General features: G+C 35.1%; 1 protein-coding gene across 3 annotated transcripts; it reads left to right on the forward strand.

The window, feature by feature from the left end:
• The first annotated feature begins 357 nt into the window (after positions 1–357).
• Positions 358–23,812, forward strand: wds (WD repeat-containing protein wds). 3 transcript variants are annotated; one of them, XM_083135632.1, is made up of 9 exons: positions 358–464; positions 2,622–2,829; positions 9,062–9,158; positions 11,751–11,914; positions 14,904–14,993; positions 16,497–16,636; positions 17,401–17,632; positions 19,296–19,383; positions 20,784–23,812. In XM_083135632.1, the coding sequence occupies exons 2-9, from the start codon at positions 2,653–2,655 to the stop codon at positions 20,882–20,884; spliced, it is 1,089 nt and encodes a 362-aa protein (XP_082991758.1). In that variant the 5' UTR covers positions 358–464; positions 2,622–2,652; the 3' UTR covers positions 20,885–23,812. The 3 variants fall into 3 exon arrangements, with proteins under 3 accessions (XP_082991758.1, XP_082991760.1, XP_082991759.1); XM_083135634.1 differs by lacking the exon at positions 358–464 and adding an exon at positions 613–635; XM_083135633.1 differs by lacking the exon at positions 358–464 and adding an exon at positions 634–764.
• Positions 23,813–24,086: the final 274 nt, after the last annotated feature.

Raw genomic sequence — 24,086 nt, forward strand, 5'->3', positions numbered from 1 at the left:
TCTATTACTTGAGGACACTTTCTGGTGCACTTTTACTTTACGATCGTTCTTGGTTTTCATGATGATTTCAGATTTCACAATAACATTACACAGATCAAACGATCACAATGGCTACGCAAGCTTGATGCACGACGAGTTGCCAGAGTAGCGAAAAATCCTTTGAAATTTCCGAGATTCTGATTGGCTGATATCTGTCACATGACCACAACGCCTGCATATTTCTCCACATTTTACGAAAGTTTCTTGCATTCTCACAAATATTTTTACATCTTCTTAAATTAGATAGTTTTTAGAAATACACTAAAGTATAATAAAGACTAAAAGAAGGTACATTTTATAAAATTTTGGTATACAAGTGCAGCAGCGTCCCTCTTCCTCGACACATCCCCATACTGGTCACGTGACTTCGCCCACACATGGAATTATGGGAACATGCAAGATGAGCGGTTTTTCGCATGGTGAAGGTAATTAAAGAATATAAATTTTGTACGCTGAATATTAAGTATTAACTTGTCGTAAGTTGCGATCTTTGTGGTTGATAGGAGTTATTGTTTTATGCTTGTAGTAGCAATTGACTAGCTTGTAACTTTTCTTTAACGTCGGCGATGCCGGGAAGGGTTCGGTTTGTTTTCAAGGTGCATGTCTTCATGACGATAAGAACGTGCTAATTTTCAGATAACAATAATATTAGGAAATTGAATGCCGGTTTTTAAACAAATTGTATCAGTGTTTTTGTAAAAATGATCGTGATCATATAAAAATCAGTAAGTGAACTAGGCTATTTGTTTACGTCGAAGTGAAAGTACGCAATACGTCTCCAAAATAATAGCATAGGTTCAGTCCCGAATAATAATTAAGTACACTCACTACATTTATTATAAGTTTTTTCTGTGTGTTATATAACATTACAGACTCAAAAGGAATACCTGCTGCAAAGAGTATATAAGGTGGTATACTGGTAGGAATGTTGGGAGACATCCCTCGATTTGTAATACAAAGAGAAAAAGCTCGTATATTATTTCAAGAATTTCTCTCCACGGCTTACAAATTAGAAAACAAACTAAGTGTGTGTGATGCAAAGACTTAGTTAATTTTGTGTATGTCGTCTTATATTAATTTTGTCTATATGATATTATGTAGGTTGCTCTAGTCATGAGATTTATATTTTTAAAATAGTGGTAGTGGATACCTACGATTGGCTATCACCGTTGGTACTGTTATTGTCATGTGAGATAGACATTTGATGAACATGTATTTTGCCTGGTTTTGTGTATATTCTTTTCTTAAGCCTCAATGTCTAGTAAGCTGCACACTTTGATACACTTTCCGCTGACATGCCTAGTTGGTTACAAAATGCAGTACCGATTCATCTACTTCATTGGTTTGATATCTGCACAGTTTCCACTATGTTCTGGAGATGTGTACAGTGTGGTGTATGGTCACTTGTTTCGGTAAATAGGCGAAATCGCCCGAATGGATTTCTTCAAATTTACAGGAGAAACTGCTTACTGAAATCAGTTTCTGTAGCATTGTCGTAGTTCTTCAAGGTATCTTTCGCGGAAACTGAAAACTTCACCATAGAATGCTGCAGAACAAGAAATAATCACTTTTTATGTAAGGAACTATGCTTACCTAGCCTAACCTAACCTTGGCGGAAATGGTCCGTGGGCCTATCGTGAATAATTTTTGGGGCTATCCGCCAATGGTTCGTGGGGCTATCGTGAATGTTTTTTTGGGGCTATCCTTCAATGGTTTGTGATGACATAATGAACACGAAAGTAGGTATTTTTCGGTTAAGAAGGTTCAAACACTGCACCCACTCCAAATCGACAAAATATAAACACGACGCGCGATGGGCCATGACGAGTGCATGCCACATTGTCTGTTAAACAAGAAAAACAAGTAATGACTCGTAACATGAAAAGTTGACACTATTTTATGGAAAAACACATACCTTCACCTTAAAGAATCTTCCGCAATGCAGAATAGGTAAGTATCAATGCTAAGATAAACGAGTGAGAGCTGTTCGGGCGATATCGCATAATTACCCTTGTTTCATCTAATGAACATTGGAAACAACATGGAGGCACTTGTTCAATCTTCAGGACTTGGAAACACTGAGATGTACCTGCACTATAAAGAGTGTCAAAAGGTACAGTGAGTCAAAAGGCCAAACAAAACAAAACAAAAAAGAAGAAGGTGCAGTGAAGTGGATGGGTCTAATGAGATAGTTGCTGTATAAGGTTGGGTATTGATCCTCATATTAAAGGCATTTGAGCCATATTAGCTTTATATTGTAATTAATGCTGTGATGAAAGTTTTTGATACTTCTGAATGTATTTATCATCACTACATCATTCACACGCCACCTCAGTTTATACTGTCAGGATATAAAGGGTGACATTTCCAAACGTACCAAATCTTCCACATAGTACACCCTGGACTGCATTTTGTAAACTAGCAAGGTTCTGGGATCTGAACTCAACCAGTATAATCCTCTGTGGTACCTGTGTTTAATCATCATGATTAGCCACAAGTGCCAGATGTGATGATAAGAAGTCATGTCATTTCTAGTTATTGGCAAGAAAAGTTTTAATACTCCTGTTTTTTTTCTTTTGCAGAGCCTTTCCAGCAGTTTTGAGGCTGCAGAGCATGCTATATGAGTCTCTGAAGCCTATGATAGATAAAATATCAACAATGGTACCTCTTACACAGTCATCTGTTCACCCATCACCTACTAATACTGTAAATACCCCACCATCCATTACTAATCTTCCTGCATCAGGTGGAAATATTGGAGCTCCAGCTAAGACATCAAGTTCAAATTTGGTATGTATTGTGGTTCGGGTACCCTATTCTACACCCTCGAATTTTCATTTTTTTTTCTTTCATTATGAAGATTAAGTGATCCTAATTGTGAATTTAAAAAATTAGAGTGCAGAAAGAAGTATTTACGACTGTACAGCCGTTTAAAGTTGAGATTTTGTCGTTTGAAATTGTTGAGTCCAAATTTCCCACCGATTCCGGACTCCGCCCCTGGGGTAATTGACTTACCAAAAATGAAGACTAAAATTAAACCGAAGAAGGTAACTTACCTCTTTTTACCAAGGCCAGGCACTGAATTGCGGGTTGAAGTTAAATTTGTATGTCCAAAAATGAAGTAACTCCTTCGTTGAGAGTTCTTGTCCTTTTCCACAGAATACCACCCTCCACTCTCGTGCCATCATAAAAATAAGAAGTCTCAAATTATCCCATCCCACAAGTCATTTAGAAGAAAACAACCCTCCCCTTTACGGCCTGCAGTTGCCAAAAAGAAATATTTAATTCCAATTTCTGAAATCACATAAATGAAATCCAATGTCTGACATGTCCAATCCGCCAATATATCACACAAATAACATATCGCAATCGCAAATGTTCCCATTGCACAAGTCAAAGATAAGAAGAAAAAGAAAAAAGTCAAACGTGCGCCTGTGACATGAATCCATGAGTCGCCATCATAGAAGTTCTGAAAAACCTTTTTGACGTTACGCAAGGAATTTTAATTTCATAAAAAAAACGTAAGTTTTGTAGCACGTAGATCAAAAAAATTAACTTCCGTGCTATTTGCAAACACTGTTTGTTATGAGGAACTAAATATTTTCACGAAAATATTTGATATGTGCCTGAAATCGAGGGTGTAGAGAGGGGTACCAGAGCCAGTATTGTTATATTTTTTATTGAGATAACCATGTCTGGTGCATAGGTTATGTGAGTTGAGTATTTTGCTTATAGCTAGTAGCAATGTTCGGTAAAAATTTACTATCCACAAACATGTGTAAGTTCTTTGTTTCATCCCTTTCAACATTTGTACTTACGTATGTGCTTTGCAGAACATTCTTTAAAGTGTATTCATGTTTTTTTGATCAAAGTAGTTTCAATTTTTCACATTAGGAGTATTTCTTTCTTTTCATTTTTGCGCTTCTGTAAGGCACAATATGGCGCTTACATCTTCGTAGATCATCGCGGGTCGTGCTTGTGTTTTGTCGATTTTCATTGGGTATGCAGTGTTTCCAACCTTCTTAACCGAAAAAATACAAACATAGTTAAAATCCGTTGAACCATTGACGATAGCCCCAAGACACATTACGTAAGGTTAGGTTAGGCAAACATAGTTAAAATCCATGTAACTAGTTAGGTTAGGTTTAGTTAGGATAGGCAAACATAGTTAAAATTCGTTGAACTATGTTTGCCTAACCTAACTTTATGTAATGTTTCTTGCGGCTATCGTGAATGGTTCAACGGATTTTAACTATGTGTGTATTTTTGGTTGGAAACACTGCATAACCAATGAACATCAACAAAACACAATCACGACGTGCCATGACCTACGAAGGTGTACGCAGCATATGCTATTGTGCGTCGGAGAATTAATTTTCAAGAAAAATAATTAATTTCCGCTATGACACATTCCCACATGGCAGAAGACACCTTCCAGATGTTCAACAATGCTAGAGGAACTAATTTCCGTAAGTAGTTTCTTCTGTAAAAATTAAGAAATGTGTGTTGGATAGTAAACTTTTACCCAATGTCCCGCCCTGCAGAGGGTTTTTAGAGTGCTCGGCCCAAATTCCGATTGTTTAATTCTGATTTCATCATGGTACACAGGTATTTTATTCCTGGTTTGATTACTATTTATGCCTGTTAACACATACTCCGGAGTTTTAGATTACTTAATGCAAGGTTGCTTGAGAATAGTTTTTCACTTCCATGTACTTCTATATGATTCTTCTATTGCAACCAGCCATTCTCATCTTGATTATGCCGGCCCCCGTGGTGGAGTGGTTAGCTCATTGCACTGCGACCCCAGGTTCCAATCCTGGCCTGGATGTTTGCAAGTGTCCATCCATCAATTTCATCATGTCATCACTCATCCCCTTCTTCGCAAATTAGCCAAAAGTGACACAAAAGGCTAAGTGAAATAAAGCACATCAATCAATCATCTTGATTACGTATTACTGGTGCCATCTCTGTCATGTGTGGTGCAGAAAGGGATTTTGTAGTTAGGTTAGGAGAGTGAGGTTTAGGACTCTTACTATTCAAATAAAATCCCTGAATGCTTTCAGTATCTCATGTTGGTTTGGGTCTCAAATATGACACCCCTATGAGCCTCGTGTGTCAGCAGCAGTTTGGAATTCCTTGTCGATGGGAAGCAGGTACCTTTTACGTCTTCTTTTTCCTGATAAATAGGACTTTCTGGAACTGCAAACAGTGCAAATTACTTTCAGAAAACTTCAAATTTTCTTTCACAATCATTTCCACTATTCTATGGCATTTTCTCTTTCTTGAATGAATAATACCTTGGCAACTGGAAGTCTGGATGCTTGCGTAAGGTACTTTTTATGTCTTTGTTTCGCCAATAAATTGCACTTTTCAGAACTCCAAACAGTGGTAATTACTTTCACCAAGGTTCAAATTTACTGTACCAATCAATTCTGCAATACTTCGTCTTTTTCCTACGAAAGCTTGAAAAAATCATTAACCTTTTTCCGCCCAAGGCCTTTTTCACATGTAAGCCTCTCTGTCCCGAGCCGATTTTGAGCAAAATGCAGAGTTTCAATTAAATGAGTGTAGATCAAGGGCTAATTTCCCTAGAGAGATGAGTGATATACCGTTGTACGCGGAATGAACCAGAGATTCAGACTATATAAAATTTTTGCAAATTCGGTGTATATGTGGTGGGGGGGAGGGGGCTAACTCTCAAAATTCCAAAATTTCGGGGGGAAAAAAAATTTGTTCCCCCACCCTGCCCTCAAGCAAAAAGTACATGACTGTGTCGACATGCACATGGAAATGATCGCTATCATGTAAGGAACACAAAAATATTTGCATTATTATCATATGACCAATGTAACTTGAGTTATACCCCCAAAAGGAATTGTCGGCACCCCACTGATTCAAGCTTGAAAATGCAGCGGTACCTTGAAATGACTTTAGCTCAGAGACTATTTGCCCTGGAGATATGAACGATATACCGTTGTACGCAGAATGAATCACAGATTCAGAAGGTATATAATTTATGCACATTCAGCGTATATATGGAGGGGGAAAGGGGGTAAATCCCCTGAAAATACTTTTTTTTTAAAAAATGGGGTTTCTCCCCCCCTGCTCCCCCCGAAAAAAAGGATATGAAAACTTCAAAATGCACATAGAAATTATTGCAGACATGGAAGGATTGAGTTGTACCCCCAAAAGGAATGGTCGCCACGCCACTGATTCAAGCTTCAAAATGCAGAGTTACATTGAAATGACTATAGCTCAGAAATTAAATGCCCTAGAGATATGAAATATATACCGTTGTATGCAGAATGAATCACAGATTCAGACGATATATAATTTATGCACATTCGGCGTACATATGGAAGAGGAAAGGGGGAAATCCCTTCAAAAATACTTTTCTTTAAAAAAAATGGTTCCCCCCCCCCTGAAAAAAATGTCAAAATGCAAAATTTATGCAAATTTGGCGTATATATGGAGGGGGAAGGGAGAAAACCCCCAAAAATTATTTTAAAAAATTGTCACCACCCAAAAAATGTCCTTGCACTTGGGCACAAAACGACACCTACGCACAACATTCACGGACGAAAAGCTACAACATAGTGAAAAATGAGCGCCAATTCTTGCAGCTGCTTGAAATTCCATTTTTAGACAATGCTGGGTAACCCCTGTTGCCACTTGTGGACACTTGTGCTAAAAGAAACAAAGGTTTCCTACAGCACGTATCAAAATTCCATTCTCACAATGCAGATTCAACAACCAGTCTTGCCCCTCCCACACCCCCTGCTTGCGCCCTCACGGAAAACTTTCATTTTGACATCGGATACTGATAAACAAGCTTCCTTCGAATGCACTTAGCAGGAGGGTGTGAAAAGCATTGCTTTAGAACAACAAAGCCGGTCTTCCTTTGTCGGCAAAAATTTGACGTTGAAAAGAGCCGCAAAAGAGAAGTACCTTTTCCCGCCTTTTCCCCTCCATTTTCATGAAGACAAAAAAAAATACAAAAAACCATTTCTGTTAAATACATTTGTTAGGAACAATATTTTTTTTTTTTATAGAAAAATAAAATCGAAATTCTAGCCAAAAATAGAAAAGTTATAACGTAAAAACTACGACCTCTGCAAAAGGTTAAACAATCGGAACCATTACCGAATGCTTCTCATTGACTTCTATGCTCAGTTCTATGAAATAAATATTTTCTGATATCCCAAAATGTATTAATTGGCATGCTACTTATTCTGGAATAAGAGCTCTTATAGGAAACAGTATAAGTTTCCACGAAACATTTACACATTACTTTGTCATCTTGAATGTTCATATACTTGAAGCAGTGAGTGGTGTTTCAAGGATTTTTGAAATGAAGGGAGATGTTTGAAGTAACTGTACAAGCTTCTTAGTATTCATAGAACGGTACTCATTAGAAACCGATGAATCTGTTCAGACTTTAAATGTTGGAACCAGGATTAGAAGTCAATAGGAATGGAATCTGAAATTCCACATTTTCATTAACCAGCTTGCTTCTTGGAGATATTTCATTTAAAAATTATCTATTAATTTTTTTTTTTTTGTTCATTTATTTCAACAAGGGTGCATAAGCTTGATTCATGTGAATAGCATGTAAAGTTGAAGACTTGAGCCTTGTTTATTAGTACGTGAAGATACCTGGAAAGCCAAGTGAATTTATTTGGATAGAGTAGTGTTAAATGATATTAGCTCTCCAAAGAAAGAAGTTCTGGGGCTGTTTACCCACTGTACCCCTCAAGAATTACATCAATTTTTTTTAACCGACAGATTTCAGTGTTTTACGTAATGTAAAAGTGGTTCCAGCGTTAGGAAAGTACAAATAACATAGATATTTGATCCCAAAGAATGGCCCACATAAGTTAAAACCTGCTATTTCGGAGTACTTTCATCGGTTTTTTGTTAGTATAATCTGTTTTATGTACACTAAAGTAGCGAAAGAATACGCCGAAAATAATTATCTGTACCAAACCTAACAATCCTAATCTAACTACGTAAAAGTAATTCTGCTGTTGTGGAAAATCATTTTGGGTGCTATATTCACTTGCACGAAGCCTTAGGGTTGTTCTGCTTCACAGTGAGGTAACATGCTAAGGTAACACGTACTTTACTTCACATTAACACATTCCCGAGAGCTAAAATCAACTGAAAACGTTGATAAACCATGCAAAATATTTCACATTCTTCAATTATGAGTGTGTAAGTTTTGATTTTTAAAAGCACATATATGTGAGTAAATAGATTCTACTGACACATCATAGCAAGGTAAATTGAAAGATCAATTAATTATAATTGATCTACACATTGAGTAGTCAATTAAGACCTACAAGTTGTCTCCAATCCTATGACAAAATAATATGAATAATATGTAATAAATAATAAAAATAGTATAAAACAAAAATTCATCCTTGTCCATGCTATTAACAAAATGGATCAATCTGGAAGTTATTGCTTTTCAATGCATTAAGGCTTCAGTATTTGTGAATGCATATAATTTTCATACTCCGTCAACAAGAATCATAAGCATCTGTAGTCAGTATGCTCAAAGACAAATGAAGTCAAACTATGCTACATTTGTAGAGCATATCACTTAACATTTTCATTAATGCTTTTCATGCATTCGCACTTTGTCATTTAAGTTTTTCATTTGTTAGCAAACACTGCTAAGTACTTAATAATTTTATGAAATCAGTTCCTTATGAGTACCTTATTCCAGTTGCATGTCTGGAACCATTTGTTTTATGTGTAAACATGATATACATAATGCTGGAATACCCATATTTCAACATGTGAACTAAGTTTATTGTCTCTATGCATGTGCTAATTTGAACTGAATTTTGAACACCAGTTGCTTATGTGATTAGTACATTTTTTCATGAACCTCTTGCTTCAAAACTTATAATGTGGAGATTGTAAAATTAAGATTCCACTTTATTCATATAGTACATTCAATTGCTGTAACTTCCATTTTTAAGTAATAAATGATGGCTTCCTTTTTTCTCAGAAACCAAATTATACATTGAAATTCACCCTTGCTGGACATACGAAAGCAGTATCTTCTGTGAAATTTAGTCCAAATGGAGAATGGTTAGCTAGTTCTTGTAAGTATATATGGAAGTTTTTTATTTGTTTTCTCAGCATCTGCAGGCTGTCTATCAACCAGGATTTCTTTGATTTCTGGGATTTGTGCTCGAATTATCTTTACAGAACATTTTTGTATCCCACTTCTAGCTTCACAGAATGTTTGTATTATTACTTTGAGTTTGAGACATAATCTTGAAGGCTGATAACTTTATATTAGATAACAAAAGGGGAGACAATGACTAATTACTAGGGCTGATCTGATACCACTGTGAACCAATACCGATGCTTCAAAATTATAACAATTGAGAGTTGTTCAAAATATTGATTAATATTGGTAGTCAAGTATTCCACTAAAATACCTTCTATGTAATTATAAAATAATTTTTTCACATAATAATAGTACCGTGCGTTCATTTCGATCTTCAGCCGAGAGATCGGGAGAAACGTGGCGGGCGGCACTGATGGAGATGCCAACATTTGCGGCCTGTAATGCCTGCTTATTTTTATGGACATGTGCAGACATTTATATAAATATTGAAAAACGAGCACTAACCTGTGTTATAACATGCAAAAGTTCTTCTATAATTCATCCAAGATCCAAGTTGCGCCCTTATATACACAAATTAATACACTTTAGAAACGATGTTAAGAGCCACATATAATAAAACATTTTAATCATAGTTTTGACCAGTAACGTCCTGCTTAAGTTTATATCCTTGAAAGAGTTTTGTGTCGATGGGGATCGTCTGGCGGTTTCGAATGTGCAACACTGTATCAAGATTACGCTGCAGACGAAACTGTTAAAAGTCTATGGTTTTCGTGAGCTTCCTTGTAATCCGAAATCTCCGAGCTCGAGTTTTTTGTTCCTTCGCAACTAGACGAAGACAGAGCTGTGAATATAGTGGCGAGCAGATGTAAACCAAGAGCGTGTTAATTTCGTACTGTGCGCAAGAGTGTTATTCTTGGTTACTTGCCGTTACTTTTTTGTGTTATTGAATTGTGTATGTGTGTTGTGTCAGTGAGACGATTGGAATGCCAGCCGCGAGGTTTATGTTAGAACAAAGAACTTTTATGTAAGACACTTACGTGAAAATAGACTTGTGTCGAGACGTGTGTAGGCAATTTGTACAGAAATTCCCAGGCGTTTCACCTCCACATAGAGATACGGCTAGACATCTTGTCCTTAAATTACGAGAAACTGGATCATTAAATTTTAAAACACCTAAGCAAAAACGACTGATTCTAACTGAAGCAAAACTCGATGAAATTGGTGCAACGTTAGAACGTTCTCCAAACAAACTTCTACGCCATGTTTCACAGGAGATGGACGTGTCAAAATCATCAGCACATACAGCCACTAAGCTACTAAAATTAAAACCGTACTCTTATAACGTAGGTTAGTGCTCGTTTTGCAATATTTATATAAATGTCTGCATACGTCCATAAAAATAAGCAGGCATTACAGGCCGCAAATGTTGGCATCTCCGTCAGCGCTGCGCGCCATGCTTCTCCCGATCTTTCGGCTGAAAATCGAAATGAACGCACGGTATAAAATCAATGGAAATTTGAATTTTGCTTAAGTTCTAGAATAATTAGATTCCATGATATTTTCGCTCGCCATTTTTGCTGACCCTGCAAACAATCAAAATTGCAGAAAAGTATCTGTAAATAAAATCTATTGATATCATCTCGGCCATACTATCTACGTTTCCCTCAATGAACGAGTAATTACTTGGATGTCTCAAAGGCAAGAAATTAAATTCTACATGTATATGGGTGTCATGAAGAGCAGGGTGATTTCCTTTTTTTAAACTTTAAAGCTGGTGATCAGCATTAACACGTGCATTAGTTGACGATTTTTTGTTAGGTTTAGATGACTTGGGTGGGGTGATTAACTATTGTCTAGTTTTGGAACTCATAAATGTGTAGTGTACATTTTTATTTTAACAACTGTTATATCATTTTTTACTTCAAACAATTTTAATTACGTGTGAATTTTATCTACAGAATAAGGTACAATTTCACCATTTAAAGAGCTGGCCATTGTTGGCAGTACAGTAGTTCTATTCTGCATGTTTTTGTGTTGTTACAGTTCAAAGATGTCAGCAAGTGTTTCTTTCATAATACATCTCTTCAATAATGAATCATTCCATGTCAATTCATCCAATAATATGCACATGTCTCAATGATATTTTGTAAACTTCTAACATTGATATAGGTAAGAAACTATATAATTTGTTCTTCCTTGGGCCTAACAGTTTTACAGTTACATTACATATATATCACTCCTTAGTCTTGATTGCAGAAGTGTAGTACATTAATGAAAATATTATATTTCAATATGCAGCCTTTGTAGCTCCATCAATTTTTTTTCTGTGAGTCAATTTAAGTGTGCAGGTTCAAAGTAAATATGCCCAAAGACTACTGTTTTACTTGCTGCAAAAAGTGATGCTAATTTTCTAAGAATGTGCTTTTTCATTACTCATTGAGGGTGTGGGTAGTGAAGTCCATGCTTCAGAATGCTGAGAATTGTAGGATTTATTTTTGAATTTGTTGACATATTTTTATTAATATTTTTGGTGACAAATCATAATTTCTTGGACTTTCAGCTGCTGACAAACTTATCAAGATCTGGGGTGCCTATGATGGGAAATTTGAGAAAACTATATCTGGTCACAAACTTGGCATATCCGATGTAGCTTGGTCAAGTGACAGCAGATTACTTGTTAGTGCATCTGATGACAAAACCCTTAAGATTTGGGAATTGAGTTCAGTAAGTGAAATTTTGTGTAGTTAGTATAATGAACAATGTACATTAATATTAATTGCTTATACTATAAGTGTGTATATATGAAGGAGACAGTAAACACAGTAAATGATGAAGGAGACAGTAAACACTTACCACACAAAGAGAAATAGTTCTATATTTCGCGATATATGTCTCATTTTCAACGTAGAAGAAAGATAGATCGGCGTCACATAGAGTAGAGGCACAGAATACTGACTGTAGCATATCTACGGTCAGTGTTTACAGAAACAGTTGATAAGAGAACAAAAAGTACTTTAACCTTTGTTTACTGTAAGGTGGGTGGGTAGTTTCGGGAGGAGAGGAAAGGATTACTGGTTGGCTAGTTTGAGTCCAGGGGGTATAGTGGCATGCATGCCACTATAGAAAGAGTGAAATCTGGGTAGAACCACAAGTAGGCCAAGATAACAGAAAGAGCATCACTTGTCTGCATGTATGTGTAAACATGATCTCTAAAATGGATAATTGCTTATCTGAAACGTTAGAACTGAAAGAAATCCACTTGAAGTTGTTGGTGAAATCTCATATTACATCTCTTATTGGTTTTATTAGATTACACGTACATCCTCTATAATTTAATATGCAAGTTAATACATCCTTTCTGGGGCTTAGCTGATACATTTACTTAGTCTTATCGATAATTACAACAGTTAAAAGCACTCAGAGTATGTGTAAATTTTAATGTACAGGGTGAGGTATAAGTGAATGGCCATCACTGTCACCAGACCTAACACCCTGAATTTTTATCTTGCGGGGACACACAAAGGCAATTGTGTACACCAAGATAATTAATATTGTGGACCACCTCAAAGAAAAGATCGCATCTCCCAAATCACCCTCTGCACACTAGCAGACGTGTTATGGAATTGAGAGCTTTGAATTGAAGCATGCATTCAAGCAGATGGTGTGCATGTTGAACATGTACTGTAACTTTAACCATTACATTGTTTATTTGTATGCATGTATTTATTTTCCTACGTAACCTGACTTATGGTTCACCCTGTATTACAGGTTTTCCATTAGAATTATGTATCATATCAGAGTCTTGCTTTAAAATAGACATAATTTCACATAAGATTAACATTTAATCACGAAAGCAATTTCTTCCTACAACAATGTTGCAAAAATAGTGAAGTATATATTTCCAGGATATTTAGACTTAGCGAAAGTATTGGCCAGTATCTGTGAATAAATTCCAACCGATACTTTACATGATACCAGCAGTGTGTTGGTACTGTTCCTTTTCTACCATAGTTATTCCTATATCCTTTTTCCTTGTTTTTAATTCAATTTGACGTGGCTATGAAGCGATCTCGCTAGTCAAGAAGGAACCTGATGAAGGGAACAGTTGATTCCTGAAAGTTTTGGAAATAGTGCATACTAATCGTAAGTAAAATAAGTTTAGTATTTTTTAAATATATTTTCCAAGTATATTTTACGAATACTTATTATTTTATAATGTGTTGGTATCAACAAATGAAATTTGATATCTCAGAAACAACTAGTTTTAGTGGTATGAGACATACCTTGTTTTATCCGGTACAGACCAGGAAACAAGCACATGCTACTAGAAAGCAAAGTTGCCCTATGAGCTTTAACAAGAGGGAGAAAAAAGTATATGTCCACGAAATTTGATTTGATATGCTGTTTCAATCTGTATTTGGTGAAAATGCCTGTTGATACAACATATGTAATATTTATATGCAAGAGTTAAAGAAAGTGCAAAATTTGACTTATGTTGTAAGCAAGGTGGGTTGATTTAAAAAAAATCACTGATTTAAGTCACTTTAAATAAATATTTTATAGAATAATGTACGTAAGGATTTTGTAGATATCAGAAAATCTTTTGGTGAAAGTACATTAATTTCATAATCAATTAATGGTGGTTATTAAGCTCCCAAGAGGGGAAAATAAAGGAAACTAAGTATATGTGCTGATGTAGCAAAGCTCATAAGAAAAGAAATGTAAACTGTAAATACACTTAAATTTATCTTGATTTAAAATTCAATAATTTTTATAGCAAACATTGTGTGTAGAAAAATATACAAAATACTAATCATGTTAAATTGTAAATAGTGTCATTGTCATTAAACTGTAAATTAACATGGCAGCTGAATTTTGCAAACTGTCGTTTAAGAATGTCAAAATTCAGCAAACATTACAAAATATATTTTATTTTTCGCTGGAAGAAAAGTTACTGAAATTATTATAGTTTTATTAACATACTCAACAAATATTTTTATAGTAGGTTTATGTAGATACAGTATCAGAAACTGAAAAATGTATATTTACATTATTACTTTAATTTGCTTTAATCGAACTGTTCAAATATTTTACAGGGCCGTTTACCACAAAAAGCATTTCTATAAAAATCATACATCTATATGTATGGTGCCAATAAAACCATACAAGCAATTTGAACTGATTTTTTTCAGAAAATCCTCAAAAATGATTTTTTTAAATAAAAATGGTGATTTTTATCACCCTGGTTGTAAGACCTCTATACTCATTTCATTTTTTGATGACCATACCTGTCACATTTCCTTCTAGTAACTTCCCCTTTTTCACAGATGACAGTCAAGTCTTCAGATAAAGCTCCACTTCAAGTGACTGATCTTCTCCAGAATGACATCACATTTTCACAGATGGATGTGTATATTTTTGTTTACACACTGCTAAGGCAAATTTCCCTTGAACACAGTTCTTGTTTCCGTTGTTCTTGGATAATTCATGTTTCTTTATGCAAATTAGTTGTATAATATGGGGAAGAGAGAAAGAAAGTGAGAATGCACTCTCTTTCTTTCTTTCTTTTAGCGTAATGTGCGACTATAACTATAATGTACAGCATTGTTAGATTCTAGTCAACATACGTTATAGTGGAATGTACATTTTTCTTAATGAGTTTCTTATGGTATTTTGTCAACATTTAGTTCAGTTAACATTCTTTTTCTTCTAGGGCAAATGCTTGAAAACTTTGAAGGGGCATAGTAATTATGTATTTTGTTGCAACTTCAATCCTCAATCGAACCTCATCGTGTCAGGATCGGTAAGTTGCGTGTGTTCTTAGGCATGCAAATATATGTTTTATGTAATACAAGTATTGGTGTGGTGCAGTAAACACTAAGAATATATTATGGAAAAATGTCAGTGTCCCCACATTGTCCTCCTTGTTGTTCTGATCATTTCATTTTGTAGGGCCACTGCATTGTTTACACCCATCTGGCTGGGATTCGGATTTGTACAATCTGACGGCACGGGGGGATGTGAGTGCTGGTCTGTTCTTTTGTGCTGTCCTCTTCGTGGATCATTTCAGCATCTATTTAAGCTTCCCTCACACTGGCAAACTAATATGAAGGTTAAGGAATTTTTGGTATAATTTTCAAAGCCATATTTGTTACTTAAGGATTTGAATGAACCATTCAGGTCTTCAAGGACTATTTGAAATTTTATGTCTGTACTTTATCGGTATCGGCCAAAATTTCATAACGGCCCATCCCCATTCAATACAAATAAACAAGCATATTTTTTTTTTTATATAGCAATGTTTCAGCTTTACAACTTTCGTCAAATGTAAATTAATAGTAAAGGTGAAACATTGCTACAAAAGAAAGGAATGATGATTATTATGATTTTAAAAAAGGACCCACATACTTGCAAATTTGTTCAAGTCAGAATTCTTATATTGTAAACAGCTATTTGGTGCAGCTATTACCATTTTTAAGATGCTTGTCAGAAAGGAACACAAGAGTTTTGAGACCTCTTTTATGCATAATATGCTACTGGAACTAACTAACTTTCTGAATGCCCCTTGTCAAATGAGAAGCTCTGCTCCATCAATAGGAAAAGGTAACCAAATATTTCTAGAAAACTAGGTTACAGCTAAAATGGGAATTCGGCTGACTGTTGCTGCTCCACATGGTATCTTTTAACAGAAATTTATCCTACCACTGTTGTAGCTTTTTATTTGACAATTTTTTTTTCTGTGTATAAGTTTCTATGTCACCATAGTACTTTTTGTGGTCAAGTTCATAATAAAGTACAGGTCAAGATTAGTACATGTACAATGGAGAATTGATCATACTTTTTCTCTCATTATATATTTAATCTCCATGGTCTCAATAAATTTGCATGTTCTAAATTTCTCCGACATTTTAAGCTTTTCATCTTGGTCTTTCAAAAAATGTGAAAATAAGGTTCCACTATTCATCTAGTTTACACCCTAATATATAATAAATTACATTTATAGGCACACGCACCTGTAGACAGTTAACATAGTCAATAATCTTGTGATATGTCCACAAGTGGATTAAATAAATAATTTAAAGCAACAAAAATTATAACATAACTTTTTATTTTTATTGTGTCCACTTCAGTTTGACAGTAATTACTGTTTCTTTCTAAAAGTTGATTAGCTAAAACTTTCTTGACATTTCCTCACAGAGTTTTGCTGCACTTGTTGTGTGTATTTGGCAATAGTGATGTTCTTGATTTCCTTGTGGAATTTTTCTATTGTGTTGTTTATTTCAGAAATTATAAACATATTTTTCAGTTTGACGAAAGCGTACGCATTTGGGATGTTCGTACTGGAAAATGTTTGAAGACATTGCCTGCTCACTCCGATCCTGTCAGTGCAGTTCACTTTAATAGGGATGGTTCCCTAATTGTTTCAAGCAGTTATGATGGCCTATGGTAAGTTTCTTGGGATTTGTGTATGTGTATATATCATAAGAACCCTTTCCATAACTTTTGGCTTCACTTACTGTGATAGATTTAGATAATTGAAAATTTTTCACAACAAATGCTATGTGTTTAATAATAGTTTCTTGTAGAGAAATTTTAGACAGTGAATGTCTAATGTTTCTTTTCGAAGGCAAATTCTATCACAGTAGCAGATTGCGTACCTTAATTAGGATGTAAAAATCAGGCCTTACACAAATTTGTGTTTATTGGATCTGTGGGTTGTTAGTACATTTGTACAAAATTTCATGTTGAACCCTCCCCAATGGTAATATGTATGTATATCTGTGTGTGCATGTGTGTTAGAGATGAACCAATACCCATACTGATGTAGACACTAATGCTGATTCTTATCGGTATTGTACTGCTTAAAAATTGTGATAATTAAAAGTTGTTCAAAATATTGATTAGTATTAGTGTGTAATAACAATTTTGTTACAATTACAAGTATTAGTTTGCAAGAATTTTGCTTTAGAATATTGAAGAATTACATAAGAATATGAAAATACTTGTGTAATCTCAAACAATAGTGATGCACAATAATTGAAAACTCCAAATTTTGCATGATGTCCGGTTGATTATACTCCAGGATAGTGTGATATGGCATTTTTGCAAACCCTCCGAAAATATTGGCCTATACATCGGCTCAGCCCTAATATGTATATTCTATTTGCATGTGAAATTTTATGATCCTTAGTACTTGTATTTCATTTCAGCCGCATTTGGGATACTGCTTCAGGACAGTGTTTAAAAACATTAATAGATGATGATAATCCTCCTGTGTCATTTGTGAAGTTTTCTCCTAATGGAAAGTACATCCTAGCAGCGACTTTGGATAACACATTGAAGCTGTGGGACTACAGTAAAGGCAAATGTCTGAAAACATACACTGGACACAAGAATGAGAAGTATTGTATATTTGCCAACTTCTCTGTTACAGGTGGAAAGGTAAATACATTGTATTGTGCATATGTATTTCATGTAAGTTGTATTTCCTTGTTTCAATACACCTACTTCAGAAATCTAGTTGGTGTAGATTGGATATTAGAGGGACAATAGGAAGATTTTATAAATGATTTCCAGGAAAGCGCAACAAGAGACCACTATAATTTTCTACAATCTGTGAAAGTTCATGTCTGGTGGATAGAGGATGGTTGTGTTGTCTTTGAAATGAACAAATCTGTGCAAGTGTAATAAGTATGTAGATGTGGTTTCTTCATAGCGGCGCCAATGGCTTGATTCTTTCCATACCCAATAGTACTTGCAACATTTCTCATCAATGAAATTCAGGGTATGTGTGAAAGAACAATGCTCCCTCAGTAGTGGAAGAATGCATAGAGTGCCTGGTCTGGCCAGCAGTGTTCTGTTGTGATTGGCCCTTCATCGAGTTTATCTAATTATCATTCATCATCATGATCATTGCACCTAGCCAAAAGTGGAAGATAAGTTGAACAAATAAGGAAAATACAATATAGAAAATGAAAATGCATAGTTGGAGGAACAATAGAAAATGCAGTTCTGTAAATATATATATCGCATACTACTAAATGACAATAACTCTCTTAAGTAGGAATGCTTCACTTCCCCCAAGAATGAGTACAGAACTTGTCCAAAGCAAACTGAACCTTTCTTCCAAAAGTGGTTTTCCAATTGGTGTAAATACTTTACAAATTATACCATGATTAAGGAGCAAATTATTATATATAAGTTACTATGAAAAGACCCTTATTGCTTGCAACAAGTATATAATTTGAAATTGTTTGTAGGTCATTAATTTATCCATAATATCTGCTTATTTCTAATTTTTAATTCTTTTGTCATTGTCATTGGGCACACCCATCTAGAAATGGGGTGCATGCAACGAAGTTTCCCAAGAAATCAAGTAACTATCGCCGCTTAATGGTTTAGTAGCTTTCTTTTCCATGCAACTTGGGAGCAATTGGTCATATGCTAGTAGGGACGGGACAGGTTAAACAGTACAGTATCGTTATCAGCTGTTATAAGTGTATCGGTTTATCAGTAAAATTACCAATTATTTTACCGATCTGATACGTCAATAAATATCTTATAATTTAGTGCAACTTCTGCTATTTTGTTACATTTTTATGGATAATCTCCATGCCCTATTTTTTAAAAAAGAAAAATTTATGTCTAAATATGAAACTTCTTTTACACTGCAGTCACCTCAAACCACACATTTATTGAGGAGGAAAGGTTCTTCAACAAGCATTTCAAATTTTGTATTTGATCGGTAGAATATTGTTATTGTTCAAATTGTAGGTGTAGTTTGAGTCCCGATGAGTCCATATTTGCATAAATTGTATTTATCAGTAAATTTTATATCGGTATCGGCCAAAATTTCATATATCGGCCCATCCTTATATACTAGTAATTGCTCCAAGTTGTCTGGATATGAAGCTGTAGTTGCACATCCTCAAAAATGTAAGAATCGTACCCCAATTCCTCTTACCTTCCTTGTGATTGATGTGGGCATAAATGCATAAATTTACATGACTCAGTAGTGGATGCCTTTTTTAACAAGGAATTTGTTATTTGTGCAAAATACTTTTTTTTTAATGTAATATAGTAGCTACACTGTTCTCTTTTTCAGTGGATAGTGTCTGGTTCAGAGGACAACATGGTGTACATTTGGAACCTTCAGACAAAGGAAATTGTGCAGAAACTTCAAGGCCATACAGGTAATTACTTTTACTTGCGTAATTACTTTTCTCAGTTCTTTTCTGTATGATTCCATTAATTGTATTGTTGCAGTTTTTAAATACATAACAGCCAGATCATCTTTCCATAATTCCTTCATTTGATGAGTGCATCATTCAAGTTTCACACAGCTACAAATTAATTCGCAACAGGTTAATTGATACACCTTGTATGTTTAAAATCAGTGGAATCTACAGTGAGGCAGATGATGCAATCTTGAAGACATTGGACAAATGAACTGCAATATTTTTCCTGTCATTTTTATATCTTTGCAGGTGTGTGTGTGTATTGACGATATTTCGATATTAATTTTTCCCATTTTTTTGTGTTTAGTTTGTTCCACCTGGTTGTAAAATGTTCCTGCTAAATGCATAATTTTAGAAAAGAGAATTGGATTGGATCAATTTTTTAATGGGGGAACAGGGAAGAAGTAGTACAGAGACAGTCAGATAGTTGGAATGAGGAAATTAGAAGAGCAGGAATGAAATTCAGTGTAAAAAAGAGTGAGATGCTAATAACAACAGGAAAGAAAGCCAGAAATGTACCAAGAATAAAGATCGACACTGAAGAGTTGAGGGTAGTGGAGAGTTTCAAATATCTAGGAAGCATAATTGAGAGAAATGGATGAATAGATGAGTAGGTAAACAGAAGAGGACAAATGGGTGGGCTGGTGGACTCTTATCAAAGCGTTCAAAGATTAATATGGAACAGGGATCTACCTATGAAATACAAGAAGGTAATATATAATACATAATATGTGCCGATGATTATGTATGAAGCAGAGACTTGGACAATGACAGTGGAGATGAAATTTTTAAGGAGTATATTGGGGAAGACTATAAGGGATAGAATAAGGAATGAGGGGATCAGACACACATTGGGGTGGTGAAGCTTCAGGACAGAGTAGATCAGGCACAGATGAGGTGAATCGTACACATGAAGAGGATGGGTGCAGAAAGACTGCCAGTAAGAGGTTACAATGCACAAAGAGTGGGAGTAAACCCCAAAAGGGGGGGGGGGGGGCAAGATGTCTGTAGAAAGATAAGAGTTGTGGAAGACCAGAAAAAGTGGAGAGGCTTGACTTCTATACCAACCCAGCCAGAGGCAGGAAACGGCGAAGGATGAAGATGATGCAAGACCTGTGTATCGGACCTATCTGAGCGAATTTCATAGTTAAGGGTTTCGGCACTGAACTCGCACCACTCAGATAAGGGAAAAATTATCCACTGATAGAGATAAATCACTCCAATTGTTTTCCAATTTATATATAGGAAAGTAAAATACTTAATCATTTATCTTGTTTATGAGGTACTGTCACAATTGGGAACATTTCAATACTCTTGGCTGCTGTAACTAATTTATTTTGTGTTCTTTTTTCCAGATGTTGTTCTATGCACGACATGTCACCCAACAGAAAACATAATTGCCTCTGCAGCATTGGAAAATGACAAAACAATAAAATTATGGAGAAGTGACACTTAAAAATTGTGAAATTGTGTAACAGTGATTTTTCCTATTATGCTAGGATTCATTAAGGTATGCCCCGCAACTAAATTGTGACTTTAAGTTTTACTTCACATGGAGCCTACATGACATGAAAGGTGAACAAAACTTTCCTATGAAGATTATATTTGCAAAAAGAGATATTTTCGAACTAAACTATTCATTTATGCAGCATGCATGTGTGTGTGTGTGCGGGTGTGTATGCTGTGGCCTGTAATAATGAATTCTTTCCTTGAAAGAAACCTGGAACTCAAGCCTGGAGACATGCAAGTTCCTTTCTTCACAATAAACAAACTTCAGACTTTGATGAAGAGGTAACATAGTGCCTGGTATTATTACAAATTATGCAGCTTTACATTCCGTACAGTGCGTCGTGAACATGAGTTGGTTTTCAGAATAGTGTGACCTCTGTATCTGTACTTATAAACAGTTTTTCATAAAAATGTTCAAGAATTATTTCAAGAATAATTTATATTTCTGTACCTGTCCTTTATCGAAACTGTTCTGAGACAATTTCATGGAAGTCTGACTTTCCTTTCCATTACCAATTAACTGTCATAAGAATGAATCAGTATTAGTACAGTGTTAATGTTTGTGTATCTTAGTTGTATCTAGAATCAACAACAAGGTGTTACATGTTACTGTGTAAATACTTGTACAGATAACATAGATTCAGTTAATTTTAATGTTACCATAATTTTTTTAACACCTGGTATTTCAGTTGACAATTCACTTTGTGCATTGAAAGGCATATTCACAAAAGTATTTTTTTTAATCATGGGTAAAATAATTTTTACAAATAAATTTTATGTAAATCCGCATAACTGAATTTGTTGGTGCCTTTATGACTTCTTTGTCATGGTGTAATTTTTATTGGTAATATTCAAGAAAACCTAGTTTAATATTTATAGTTTTATTTTGTTCCTTTTTGTGTGTGTAATTATACGAACCTTAAGAGCTGTTTAGAATATTGTAATTATTCCTCATGTGAGTCAATAATTACAGGGAAGTGAATAATTATGCAACTTTACCGTAAGATTTGATGCTGAGTAAAAAGATATTGAAACAAAAATGATCATAACTACTGCAATTATGAATATACAAGTATTTTATGTACAGTTTTCATGGGGGAAAAAATATTATGAATCTGATATGTACAGTCATGGACACTTGTAACAATTGAACATTGAAAGTTGCCATTCTTGTTACAAGCCAGTAGCATCCATGACTGTACATCCAGCAAACTTAAACATCTACAAGCATTTTATCAAAAAGTGGAAGTGTTGCCTACACATAATGAATTGATTATTACTTCAGGTTTGAATGAAAGATACCTTTATTCCTTAATAATAAGTATTCTTAAAAAAATACTAAAACTTACTTTAGTGAGTATGTGCTATTTCCAAACAACGTTTCAGGAATCAACTGTTCCCTTCATCAGGTTCCTTCTTGACTAGCGAGATCGCTTCATAACCACGTCAAATTGAATTAAAGATGGATAAAGGATATAGGAATAACTATGGTAGAAAAGGAATTCTAAAAACTTGCCCAATCCTGTTAAAACTTCCATCATTTCGTAAAACCACATAAGTTAAAAAGTCATCTTAAAAGACCATTTTGACTAGAAAAGTTAAGAGACTCGCACCAATTCACTTCTGCTCGTGAGGGATCCGGATTTTCTTGTAATCGAGTAGTGTATGTGATTTTCCATGGAGTAATATCGATAATGGTTCGGATTCCATTCTAGTCTAGTCTCGATTAGCTTATCTGAGAATAATTAAATAATAAATGAAGTGAACTTTAAACAAACTTGTTCAATTAAATCGAGAAAACGGAACAAATGTTTTTATTTGCACGGTCCTTCATCTAATTAATGAAAAGTAGCAATTAACATTTTACATTTTTTTAAATTTTGTATAGGAATCTTTAAAGTTATTTTTAAAACTTAACAACATATTCTTATGTTGTTATGTTTATGCCGTAAAGTTGAGAGTGACATTTTCTGAAAATCATGTTCGTCTTTGATGATTTTATGAAGTTTTCCTTTCCCTATACATAACATGCACTGTCCTAGCCGCCTGGGTATAACTATCATTTTTCAAGACGAATCGCCCCATATCATTCTTCTTACTTGGTGTAGAAAGTTTCCCTCTTTGTTTTCATTAAAGTCTTTCTTAATTTTAATAATAGTCTACCTCTGACATAGCTATCCCCGTTGTTTCAGATGTCAATCAAGTGGCAGTCTTCATTGTGTCGATGCCGCCAATAATTTCTTTGCCCGGAAATAGGCATACACGTTCAACACTGTTCGGCCGAGGACAAACATTTGCCTTTTTTATGCTTGTTCGTGTAGCATTCTGGAGAAAAAACATGCCATTGTTCTTACTCAATTCATGCACTCCGCATTCTAACACAACAATGCAACACGAATAAATTAAGAAACTAACGAAAACGCAGAAGAACACCGCAATAACAAACACATGCCGATAGATTTCAGAGCGTGCTTTTCAACCTCGGAACATCAATGTGTTAAAATCCACAACGGAAAATGCATTACAAGTGGTTGCAACACCGCATCCTGTGTTGAAACCTCTACCGTCCAGCGACGACAGAAAATCAGAGCTTTAGCTCAGCAAGCGCGTAAGATGGCCGGCGGAGAGAAAATCTGAGAGATCTGACATCGTTGCTCTTTGCCCCCACCTCACCCCTCTGTTGCACTACCCCCATGCTTGCCTAGGAACTGATGTGAAGCACTTCCGGTATGTACCGAACTGGGCTGAACAGAACCTTAGTTTTCAAGGGGTTGCTCATGTTTCAATGCATTGAATCGATCAATTACAAATATGCAATAGTTACTTTGATCTTTTTTTTTTCTTGCCGTTGAAATAATAAAATAATAACTTGTCATGCTCCGTTTTTATTGTTGATGTATTGTGCCTGTTGCTCCCAAATGCCCCTGTACTGAAAATCATTAATATTGGGATTCTATTTATGTTTGATGTGCCTCCATTTAATGTGATTTGTTCTACCTGCATGCAACAAGTTTTGTGTTATAAATACTGTTGTTAATTTTTCAATGGCTTCCTGTGTAATGGACTTCACAGTCACATGGGGTGATTATTAAGGAGATCACTTTCACAGTGGATAGTCCATGACATCCAAAGTTAGCAGCACCATCCTT

Source organism: Lepisma saccharinum, chromosome 14, assembly GCF_977018435.1.
Source record: "Lepisma saccharinum chromosome 14, izLepSacc3.1, whole genome shotgun sequence".
Classification (NCBI taxonomy): Eukaryota; Metazoa; Arthropoda; class Insecta; order Zygentoma; family Lepismatidae; genus Lepisma; species Lepisma saccharinum.

Bases quoted from the DNA above. Each gene is read 5' to 3' on its own strand.
- wds (XM_083135632.1), top strand. From the start codon at position 2,653: ATGCTATATGAGTCTCTGAAGCCTATGATAGATAAAATATCAACAATG. The intron at 14,994-16,496 runs GTAAGTTGCGTG...CATATTTTTCAG, and splicing joins ACCTCATCGTGTCAGGATCG to TTTGACGAAAGCGTACGCAT. The intron at 19,384-20,783 runs GTAATTACTTTT...TCTTTTTTCCAG, and splicing joins GAAACTTCAAGGCCATACAG to ATGTTGTTCTATGCACGACA.